The sequence below is a fragment of the Gracilinanus agilis genome, chromosome 2, assembly GCF_016433145.1.
Source record: "Gracilinanus agilis isolate LMUSP501 chromosome 2, AgileGrace, whole genome shotgun sequence".
NCBI classification, from domain to species: domain Eukaryota; kingdom Metazoa; phylum Chordata; class Mammalia; order Didelphimorphia; family Didelphidae; genus Gracilinanus; species Gracilinanus agilis.
The window spans coordinates 266,260,051-266,272,557 of NC_058131.1; the positions used below are offsets into that span (position 1 = coordinate 266,260,051).

At 41.8% G+C, this 12,507-nt stretch overlaps 1 protein-coding gene across 1 annotated transcript in view; it reads right to left on the minus strand.

Annotated features, from left to right (window-relative positions):
- Nucleotides 1–12,507, minus strand: part of ZBTB46 (zinc finger and BTB domain containing 46) — an 88,718-nt gene that overhangs the window by 7,151 nt on the left and 69,060 nt on the right. The window contains exon 3 of the mRNA XM_044663883.1: nt 11,913–12,088. Coding sequence (XP_044519818.1) covers nt 11,913–12,088 — 176 coding nt within the window. The remainder of the gene's footprint in view (nt 1–11,912; nt 12,089–12,507) is intronic.

Here is a 12,507-nt window from a genome sequence, read left to right on the forward strand (position 1 = left end):
CCCTGGCATTGCCCTTGATGAACTCTAGCCTGAATTTTCAATGGCTGACCAAACAGCTAATTAGTAGATCTAGAACAGAATTTTCTCCTCCCTGTCCCCCCATTCTCTTCATACCTGAAGAGAGATCCAGCCTCTGCTCAAAGACCTCCAGTGATAAAACTGTATAAAGATCATCAGAGAGCAAGGGGTGATGGAAATGAGTGAAGAGATCTGAATTCAAGTTCTAGCTTTGTTGTTTATTATCTGCATGGGTATCACTTGATCTTATTGTGCCTTAGCTAAATGAGATTGGGTTTCCTAAGGTGACTTCCAGCTCTAAAAATCTATGAATCTAAATCATATGAATTTTGGAGGCAGTCAGATAACAAATAATTTATTAAGCACCTACTATGTGGCCATTTTCCTTCGGGGACAAGTGGAATTGTTTACCTTTCCCTCCCTTTTTCAGAAACCTACGGCATCTTCCTGTTGCTTACTACATCACATTCAAATTTCTCTCCATGGCTTTCAAGGACCTCCATAATTTGCTTCTCTTCTACTTTTTCATTTTTTCTTCCTTTCCTCCCTCAAATATACTCTCCATTCCAGTGGCTGGGCGTCCCATTGTTCTTTGTACATTTCTTATGCATTGCTATTTCTTTGCTTTTCCTTGGGCTATTCCATGTATCCAAATCCTACTTCTCTTTAAAGGCTTAAATTGATCAAATCCCATTTCTTTCATGAAGTCTTTTCTGACTCTTGTCCTGTCTGAGCTTCTATTGCCTTTCTGTTGGCACTACCCTTTAATATACTGAATTGTTTTTCCTACTAGGTCCAGCCCCCATACTAGACTATAAATTCCTTTAGTGTAGGACCTACTTCTTCTGGGGCTCTCCCTTAGCACCTGGCACAGTTTGGGCAGAGGGTAGCTAGACATACTTGATGGCAGAGCAATTTACAACTGAAGCCAAAATCTCAACATAGAACATGTATCAGACAACTGGATAATAAACAATGACTATGCAACAACTCATATTATGAACATATTATACAATTAGATTATACATAGTATAATGTATCTATGCATAGTATAACTTTATAGTATAACTGTGAAAAGAACATTTCCATATTCCACAGTGTGGAATCAAATCGAGACCTTGGCCGTCTTGAAGCAGAGACTGGATGACACCCTGCCAGGTACATAAGAGCGGAGATTTCTTTATGAAGAGGCTGGACTAGTGGCCATTCCCATTTTCAAATTCTGTAATTTGGTGAATGTAAATTGAGGCCCTTATTATTTTGGGCAAATGATTGAACCTCACTGAGCATTGACCTGTAAGAGAACAAAAATTGGGATGGTACAGTAGACAGAGCGCTAGTCTTGGAATCAAGATTTGATTTGGATCCTGTCTCTGACACTGTGGGATCCTGGGTAAGTCCCTTTTATGTGTCTCAGATAATTCCCCAGGTCAGGGACAGATGGATTGTGATCTATGTTAGAGAAGGGAGTTCCTCTACTGAGAGTTTCTCACATCAACAAAATCACGGATCTTTTATAAGATGGGAATAATACTACTTGTAGGTCCTGCCTTATCCAGTTGTAATGAAGAAGAGTACTTTATAAATCTTAAAGTACTCTATAAATATAAACTGCTATTATTATTATTATTATTAAAATTATTTACTACATACCCAGTATACATGGGTCAATCTGTACATCAGTGAAGCATTCTGGGTGTATGTACTCCTATATGTTGACCTATCATAGATAATTTTTCTGTTCAAGAACCAAGGAAGAGGAGCAGGAAGTTCAAAGCCAGGGACAGAAAGTCAGACTAATGGGCACCAAGGGAGAAGAATTCGCTCCTGTTTTTTTCCCTCTTCCCTACCTCTCTCTCTCTACACACACACACACACACACACACACACACACACACACACACACACACACACACACACACGACAGACACATAGACACACGGCCTTCGTGAGGTAGAGACTGCGATCTCTTCAATTGATTGATGAAACCCTCATGAAGTTTAGAACTTTTGGCACATGGGCCAAGTCTAATGCCAAACTTTTGGCAAATTGTTGTCATTTATCAGAAGACAACACATACATTCTTCTTAGAAGAGTAAAGTGTTGAACACACTTACACAACCTAAAGGGGGCAGCAAATAAAGAAGAGAAATATTTCAGTCTTTTCTATGTTGCCCAATTTAAACAAATAGACTATGGAAAACAAACCTCTTCATAGTCTTTCTTTCTTTTAAATCCTCACTTTCTCTCTTAGAATTGATGCCAAGTATAGGTTCCAAGGCAGAAGAGTGGTAAGGGCTATGCAGTTTAAGGTTAAGTAGATTTGCTTTGGATCACACATGCTAGGAAGTGTCTGAGGCTAGATTTGAACCCAGGACTTCCCATCTTTAGGCCCAAAACTCTATTCACTGAATCACCTAGCTCTCTTTTAATTTTTAAAAAAATTATTGCTCAGTCATGTCCCACTCTTTATGATCCCATTTGCTATATGTTCTCCCTTCAGCTTACTTTATAGATGAGGAAATTAAAACAAACAGTGTTAAGTGACTTGGACAGGATCACAAAGCTAATGTCTGAGGTCAGATTTGAACTTAGGAAGATACTTCATATTCCTTCTGACCCCTACACATATTTTCCTGCAAAAGCCTTTTCTCTCACTCAAAGTTTGATGAGTTCTAGACATATTATGTAGGGTCTGGTGAGAGGGCAATATCTTAGGTCCTACCCCATGCTGAATACTTTTCTTAAGGTATTAAAATTGCCCTTGAGTTTTATTTAATTGGCTCATGGATGGGACTAAGGCTCAGGTTACTGATCTGATCTCCTGGTCATCTGAGTACCAAAAAAATGCTCTAACTGCCCCTAATGATTACCTTGGGTTCTACCATAAAGGCAGGGAAACTGGCTAAATAAATCTCCTTTTGTTAAATGTCAGAACTTCTATGGGTCTTTCATTTTGTTCTAATAGTGAATCTGGAGAGGCAGATCAGCCTGATCAGACCCAGTCTATAATACTGGGCAGTCAAAACACGTTTTCTGGAATTGGCTTGACCGAGGCAGACACATCTGAGATGTGCTTCTCCTCTCCACGTGGCTCCCAGTGCATCTCTTTTACTCAGTCTCTTCTCTGTCTCCAGAGCCCCCTATTAGAGCACATCACTTCAACGGTAGGAGATAGGTTGGCCTTTCACTGCAGATGTCCCAATATTTATTGCAAACTGACTTTCAAATTATTAATAAAATCATAGAAAATAACATTTAATTTAAAGGGAAAACCACCAGGACAGCTTTATAAGAGTTCTTTCAATAGTGCCATGGTTTGCAAAGATGTGCACGTATAAGGACAGATACACACACACACAGAGCTTGTAGATATATATGTTAACATATGTATGTGTAATGTACACAGTTATGTAAATATATTTGAATATATTCTATTTACACTATGTGGGCATACTAACATATCTCTATCTATTTATATGCACACATATGTGTGCATGAACACCCAAGACCCTCTCTGAACATTACAACAACCCTTGTGAGGTGGGACTGTGATCTGTGTTCTCATTTGACTGAAGCTCAGAGAACTTAAGTGACTTCTCCATAGTCACACAGACAAAACCAACTTAAAACAGTACTTTGGATAGATCTCCTTGATTCAGTCTTATATTTTACCCATTGTACCAGGTTTTACCTTTCAAAGCCAAGCCAATACAATTTAATCAAGATGCTACTTCTTTCATATGTAGTTTTTGTTTTCTTTAAATTATTAAATTCCTCAAAAGCTCAAAATAATGACCTATAAAAAATGTAGACTTCAAGCAACGTGGCATTTATAAACTTTAGGTTAAGGTTATTCCCAAAAGATCATATTTTTTGTTATTTTAAAACATGGAATTTGAAAAATCAATTTCTAGAAAATAGTGTTTTTAGGCACAAACCTCAGGAAAAAATGATATTCAGAGCTGGCAAACCAAGGTGTCTACAAAGGGACTACCAAACCAAGAGCAGGCATTTGAAGCCTTCTGTGTCTGCAGGGAGACTGAACGAGCTGCTTGGATGAGCCCATTGAATGCCAGAAGAGCAGCACCCAGAGGAGGTAAGAAGGGGCATCTCAGGGAGCACTAAGCCCCAGGACCAGATGGCTGGGCGCTCATCCGAATGGACAAACACTCATGGAGGGAAGGAAAAGATGATGGGGCTTTGGATGTCATGGCAACAGAGAACATAAGCCCCTAGAGCGTTGTGGTGTAAGTGGTGTGGGCCCGTTGCCCACCCCATCCATGTATAAACATCACCATTTGGCAAACTACAACACTATCCTGGCATCTGCTACACTGACAGACAACAGCTTACCAGCTGACTATGAACTCTCATTCCCAAGAAGGGGACTGAGGAAATGGCTTTAAAGAACATATGAATAACAGGGGCAAAACAGGCTTAATGAATTCTTTGCCTTAACTGCTGCTCTGCATAAAAGAGAATATTTATTAAAACCCTAAAGAGTCTCCCAAATTTTTGGTGGAGGACTTTCTCACACTGTTAGATCTGAGGTCAACTAGCCACCTGGGGCAATTTGCAAAACGAAACTAAAAGATAAATATTATTAGTTTAAAGAAGAGGCCATTTTCCTGCCTATTTTTGCTATTAACACCATTTAAAATACCTGATTACTAGAATAAGAGAATTCCTTGCTCAGAGACACATGAGATGGATTAATTTCTTTGAAGTCAGTTTTCTGTTCAACCAAATAATCGACTTTTTTCAAATAGAATATGTATTATCCATGCAGTTTTTTTCCTTGTGTTTCAATGGAACAAGCAACTCTCAGATACCTCTTTAGCTCGGCGATTCTTACCATTCTATAGGGGAATAACTGCCCAGCAGAGAATAACAGAATCTCAGGTTTGGAAGAGAAACCTCAGAGTCAAATCTACTTCGGCTTCTACCTGGAGAAGAATCTCTTCTACAACATACTCCAGAAGTAGTCTTCTACCCTTTGCTGGAAGAGTTCTAGTCCTGAGGCAGCCCATGATGCTTTTTTGCCTTTAAACCCTTACCTTCCAAGGCAGGAGAGCAGTAAGGGCTAGGCAATTGGAGTTTAAGTGACTTGCCCAGGGTCACACAGCTAGGAAGTTTTTGAAGCCAAGACCTCCCATCTTTGGTCCTGGCTCTCTAGCCATGAAGCTATCCCCATTATGCTTTTAAATAACTCTTAATTTTAGGACTTTAAAAAATAAATATCAATACTCTTCTGTGCAATTTCCACCTGAAAGGGGTAGTTGTTTCCAGACCACCATCAATCCCTGACCAGGAGGTAATCACAGAGAATAATAGTCAGATAATGAGGTATTTAAATATATGTGCTCTGTATCCCTTTATAAAGTGTTAAAAAGTTCCTTGATTGAATTAGAAGCAGAACTTGGCCATCACTGGGGAGACTCATGGCCACACCCAGTAACCCTTAAAAGTCACTGAATATGTGTGAAAATCTGAAGTGTTCAAAGTATGAAACGGTTACGTGTGGAGCATGAACCTAAAGAAGGGTTTTTCTCTGCACCATCCCTCTCTCCTGGGTCAGACACAGCATCTTTCAAGTAGCTACTGGCACAGTAAGAGGCATTGCATTCAGCAAGGGTTGTGTTGCTTGAGGAATGGGGCAGAACTCTACTCTTTAGGAACACAGAGGAAGCATTCAAGGCAAGAGGCAGCTTCCAGGAGGAAGATTTCTGGCCGATGCACAAGGGCAGCTGGGTGGTCCAGTGGATAGAGAGCCAGGCCTGGAGAAATGGGGTCTGGGTTTCAAATCTGGCCTCAGACACTTCTTAGCTGTGTGACCCTGGGAAAGTCACTTAACTCCAAATTGCTCTTCTGCCTTTGAACAGATACTTAGTATTCGTTCTAAGATGGGGGTAAGGGTTTAAAAAAAAAAGCTGATGGATTCCAGAGAGAACTAGCCCTCTGAGCCAAGAATTGGGCTTCTGAAAGGAACAGACTCTGGGAGTCCATTTGAGTGACCTATTTAACGGGAAGACTTCATCCAGGAAGGGAGCAGGATGAGGACCCCATGAGAAAAGGGGAAAACAAGAGGGCCTGGCAGTAAGTAACAGAGGTGTGAACTACCTTGGCTGCTGGTGTGTCCTCTGCACACCCCTTGCTCCCACTGACCCCAAGTTTGGGTTCTCTCTTTTCCACATATGCATGTGTAGGAGACTGACCCCCCAGAAGGGTATTTTGTAAGGACTTAGCAAATACTTTTGCTTTGACCTGATTGTGTCTACTGGCTGACTCATTCAGGTCCTATTTGCTGGTTGTTACTCAGTCCTGTCTGACTCTTTGTGTTCCCACATGGAGTTTTCTGGGCAGAGATTCTGGTTTATAAATTCCCAAGGCAGTCAGATGTTAAGCGACTTGTCCAGAAACACACAGCTAATGAGTGCCGAAGGCTGGATTTGAATTCAGGTCTTCCTGACTTTAAGCCCAGTCTCTATCCACTAAGCCGTCTTGCTGCCTCCTCATAAACTCTGGCTTTAAGGAAGGCCCCAAAGAATCATCCTTGTAAGTATTCGAGGAAGGTATTGGAGAGAGGACCACCATGATCCGCTGCTAACAGATCTGTCCTCTGACTGCCAAGTCCTCTAAGCTCTCCTTCTCTATGATGAGCCTTCAAATGCCTGAAGACAATGATCACTCCCCTTCCTTAAGGCTTCTCTGCTCCCCACGAATCATCTAATCATTTCTGTGTTTTTTTCAAATGATCCTGAAGGGGAATGGCCGCCAGAATCTTCAACATCCCAGATGCTCCTATAGATTCTGTTCTCTTGATTATCAATATTCCTGCTAAAATGTGGCATTCGGAACGATTTCAGAGACAGTCTCACCAGTATTGAGAACAGCTGAGTACATCCTTCCCTAGTGCTGCATTCAAATTTATTCTCTCTGCCTCTGTCTTCTCCCCACTCCCCCTTACTTTCTGTTTAAGTGACTTGTCCAGGGTCACACAGCTAGGAAGTTCCTGAGGCCACATGTGAACCCAGGATCTCCTGTATCCAGGCCTGGCTCTCTATCCACTGTGCCACCAATCTGCTCCTTATATCTTTCTTAATGTTCTCCAAGGTCACATTAGCTTTTTTGGCTGCTATATAAACATTGCTGGGGCAACTAGGTGGCATAATGGATAGAATGCCAGGCCTGGAGTCAGGGGGATGCATCTTCCTTGTGTAATTGGAAATTTTGTACCTTTAGAACTACATTACCCAGGAGCCCACTGACTTCCTGTCATTATAGGCTGATGTAGACAGGAGATCAATTTGGTGGATTTCTGTGTCTAGCTCTCTTCTCTTGGAATGAGGTCAGCTGTAAATGTGGGACTTTTGAACAGGTAGATTAGCTTGGCATGTGGTTTCATTTTGTTACCCTTTTATTTCTTTACTTCTAGTGATTATTAATAAATATTATAAAATATAATATTTGAAGTTATTATTATATATTCATTTAAATTTTTACATTCTGAATTCAAATCTGATCATACACTTACTAGGTTATGTGACCCTGGGCAAGTCACTTAACCCTCTTGGCTTCAGTATCCTCATCTGTAATATGAACTAGAGAAGGAAATGACAAACCACTCCATTATCTTTGTCTTGAAAACCTCAAATTGAGTGAGGAAGAGTCAGACATCACTGAAAACTCAATAACAATTATAATACTGTTCACCTATTTTGAGCATGCAGGCCACCAAGATCCTGAGATCTATCTGAGAATGATCCTCTTGTGTGTAGGTATAGCTCCAAGAACACCAGGTTTTGTTTCTGCCCAATGCATCACTCTCCACTTTAATTCAGTTCATCATACATTTGTTATCTTCAACTTCAATCATCCATATAAATATTTCTAGTAATCACTTCATGGCACAGCTACCACTATAACCAGAGACACCAGAAGGGGTAGCCTTCCTTCCATCTTTAGCTTGGTCAGACTCAGACTCTACCAAGCATCTGGTCTGAAGGTAGCACTATGTCTTTAATAGTACATGACTTTGGGGGCAGTTGGGTGGCCCAGTGGGCTGAGAGGCAGACCTAGAGACAGGAGGTCCTGGGTTAAAATCTGGTCTCAGACACTTCCTAGCTGTATGGCTTTGGGCAAGTCATTTAAACTTTCGTTTAAACAATTGCCTAGACCTTATCACCCTTCTTCCTTGGAACTGACACTTAGCATGGATTCCAAGATGGAAGGTAAGGGTTTAAAAAAAATTACACACAAGAAACAAGAATAAGCCATTAATTCAATCCAACAAACACTCAGTACTTCCTATATGAGTTGGGACAGATCAATTTAACCTCTCTGGTTATATGAATCTCAGTTTCCCCATCTGTAAAATCAAGGGATTTGCCCAGCTAGCCTCAAAGACTCCCCATGGGTCTAAATGTGTATCTCTTTTGATGCTATTAAGTGCCTACTGCATTTAAGGGCACTGTGTTGAGCAGTGGGGTTACAAAGGCAAAATGTATAGTCCATGTAAGTCCTCAAGAAGCTTACAACTTAATAGAGAGATGACACATGTACAGAGATAACTGTAATAGAATTATAATTTTAATAGTGCATAGATAAGGTCAAACAAAGAGGCATGAGAACTTGGGAGGAAGGAGGGATCATTTCTCTTGAGGGAATCAAAGAAATCCTTGTAGAAGAAGTGTTATCTGAGTTATAGAACTTTGAAGGAAAAGAAGTATTTCAAAAGGCAGAAATTGGAAGAGAGTCTATTTCAGAGATGAAAAATGTCATACACAAATGTACAGAGATGAAAGAAGACAGAACAAGATGCGGGAATAGCCAACAGTCCAACTAGGCTGGAATGTCTAGTGCATTAAGTGGAGAAGTGTGACAAAAGTGGGAAAAGTAGATTTAGAGCCAGTTCCTGGAGGACTTCAAGTGCCAGAGAACTGTTCAGAGGAAGGTGACCATGACGAAGATGCGCTTCAGAATTCCACCATATGAAGAATGATGAAAGAAAACTGGAGATATTTAGCTTTGAGAAAAAAAAGAATCAAGGAAAACAAAATAGCTTTCTTTAAGTATCTAAAAAGCTGTCATGTGGAAGAAGGATTAAATTTTCTCTGCTTGGCCCCAGAAGGCAGAACTAGGAATAATGGATATTGCAAACTGTAATACCACAGAGTCAGATTTTGCTCAATATAAGGAAACACTCATAGATAATCAAAAGTGAAACAGGGTGTCTTGGAAGTAGTAAGTTCCCCTTCACCACTGATTTCCAAAAAAGGGATCTTTGTTCAGGTATTGGTTTAACTGGATATCTCATGTAATCCTAATTCTAACATTCTATGGTTCTATGGATTAGAATTTCATCTGTAAAGTATGGGGAAACTAGATTGGGATTCTGGCCAGGCTGGAACTGGAAGCAGGATGAAGGAATAAAGGAACTGAGAGAAGAGGATGCTATTGAGTTGAAATAGGCATAATTTTCAGTTCCACCCAAAAAGGTAGGTGACTGAAAGGTTCAAGGCTGGCCCTCAAGTTTCTGTGTTCTAGGAGATGACCTCTGATCAGGGCAGGCACGGGGTGGGGAGAGGGGAGGGGAAGGCATGGGCTGCTCTGTTCTAAGGCTTTTCCCATGCAAGCTCAGGAGGTGCCCCGTGGTACTGAGTCCCAGCAGCATCCAGAAGCTTACTAAGGAGTCAGGAGGCAGTGTGTCTCAGGATTTCTAGAAGGCCAATAGGAAGCCCGGAAGATATCTGGAAGCCCCCAAGAGGCAGAAGGCAAAGTGTCCTAGGGCCCCACTTCACAGCAGTCCCAATGGGCAAGGTCTAGCAGGGTTGTAAATGCGAGTAGACTGGCTTCAGGAAGTTAGGAGCAGGTCAGGGATAGAGATCACCCCAGATAATGAAGATCCTAAGCCTGACCTCTTTTCTACCTAGCCTGAAGAACTCTGTGCAGAAGTGCCTGGGAGATGAAGGTTCCGTTTTCATCCTAATATTCTGAATAGAGGATCTCAAGTGACTCTCACAGCATGGTTACTCCAAAAGAGACATTTATAAAAGATGCCTCTGTAGCCTAGGGAGGGCCTCGGGATCTGTGGACTGAATGAGGATCAGCCACATTGGGGTTACCTTAGCGTGAGGTGGAAGTTCTTTGAAGGGGTCACAGACAATAGCAAGGACGCCTTAGCGCTAAGAGCTACTCAGCCCCAGGAAAAGGCCCTGGTGCGTCAGGATCCCTCGGGACTGTCTCAGCTATGACTGGGTCAGGGCACTGTGAGAAAAGCCCACCCAGCAGGTACAGAAACACAGTTGGAATGGGATAAAAACTCAAAGAATGATGGCTCAGACAAAGAAAACGAGTGCTGACTACCTACCAGAAAGCAAGGAAACGCAACAGAATTTATTCTGGCTCTGAAGGAACCTCTGTTCTAAGGGCAAGGGACGGAAAGGAAGGGCCAAACCCAGAAGCCTGCCCTCTCCAACTTACTGATTCCGTCCAACAGGCCCCTCAAGAAAAGAGTGCGCGGACCCTGGAGACAACGATAAGTCTAGGGCACGGGAAACTCTGCAAGTCAGCAGGCTAATAGATGATGACCGTCAGCTTGGGGTATCTACAAGCCTCAGGGGCAGTGGAAAAGGGCAATTTTAGGCCTTTTTAGATAATGACTGCTTACTTATAATGCTTTGGGAAAAATAGGAGAAGGGGTCACTCGTGTCACCAGATAAAGAACATTTCCAGGGTGTGCATATTTCCAGGCCCCCCACATTGCTCTTAGGGTCTGCTCCATTGTTTATATTGGTGTGTATCAGCATGCATCGTGGGGCATGCACTGCTGTTCCTGCTTTGTGTCCTGTCCTGAATAAGACTTGTACTCCAGGACTTATATATGTGATGCTGTCACAAATGACCAATTATATGCAAAGTATCATGTGCTTGTTGCAAACACTGTGGCTATCTGCATGCAACTTTAATGTGAATCTCTTGAATTAGGTACTGACCTGTGCATTGTACTGTGTGGTTTCTGGTAATTATGGGATATGTTAACTTATTTAACTGCTATATGCTCATTTTTTAAGCACTGAATTATATGTTCACAAGAACACTGGTATCTAATTTTCAGGGACTGAAATTTTTCTGGGGGGTGGGAGGGAAAGAACAAAGGTTAGCCCTTCAGTGCCCTGCCATAATCTTCCCACTGATGGCATGTTATTTGTGGAAGGCTGCACTCCAACTTTATGGAGAAAATAGTCAATTCTTATTTTATTTTATTATTATTTTATTAATATTATTTTATTCACTATATGCCTTTGCTTTGAACTAATTGTACTCTTTGGCTGATTAATAAAAGTAAGCCCACTGTGGAGGCTCATAAGTTACAGTTTGAGTGGATGTGGACTGCAGTGTCTTGAAAAGGAGGCGGTCTTTCTGGAGGCCACGTGTACAAGAAAGGAGCGGCTTAATTGCTCATTTAGTGTAGGATAATACCTGATAAGAGTATAAAAGAGTCATAAATGGGACAAGAATATTAGAGAGGTCAAGAATGGGTGCAAAACCAAGTGATGTGCGCAATCATTTATGAAAACGTTGTACAGCAGAGTAAGCCGTCTGGCTACTGGAAGACGGATGCTGCTGGCTCTTCAAGAGCTCCTCTCGGACTGTGATGCAGGAGAACGAACTTGGTGTCAGGAGGCGCGCATGTACGTTCTGGCGCAGCTACCTCGGACCCCTGCAGGCCTCTGGCCTCAGTTCTCTTAGCTAAAATAAGAGGGTTTGGGACTGGATGACCATTTTAAGGAGGGGCAGGGGGAAAAAGGACTGGCCGAAGCAGGGATGGGTGGGAAGTTGAGGGGTGGGGGTGCTGGTAACCACCTCTCCACCGGCCTCACCCTACTCACCAGTGTGTGTCGCTTCATGTGCTCCCGCCGGGTAAATTTTTTCCCACAGATCTCGCATGGGTAAGGCCTCTCGCCTGTGTGGGACCTCATATGTCTCTTCAGGATACACTGGTGCATAGCTGAGAAACTGCAGTATGGGCACTTGAACTTCTTTCTAATCACCGTGAATTCATTTACTGAAAAATAGCAACCAAAGCAAATACATTATCCTTCTCATATTCGAACTACTGTTATTAGGTGAATCCTCAATCCTGTAATAGTCTCCATTTAAATTTTCATTCAGAAGGTTAAAATGGCTTTATTTCCCTTATGTTTGTACCGTAAAGTCTCTAGTTCTTATGACAAACAATCATAAACAATCATAAACTTTAAGTCTCTTTTCCCAGAAACAGCTTTCATCAATCAACTTCTTTCAAGTTTCTTATGGGGAAAAAAAAGAAAAAAGGAGCTCAGCTTCTGAGAAATAGCTGACCTCAATACAGAAGTCAGAAATTTCAGTCTAGATCTGGTCTTAGAGTTCATGTCCTGATAGGAAGAAACCGTAACCTGGCCCTGTACATAGAAATGCCTGAAGCTCCAGAGTTCTGCTTCCTCA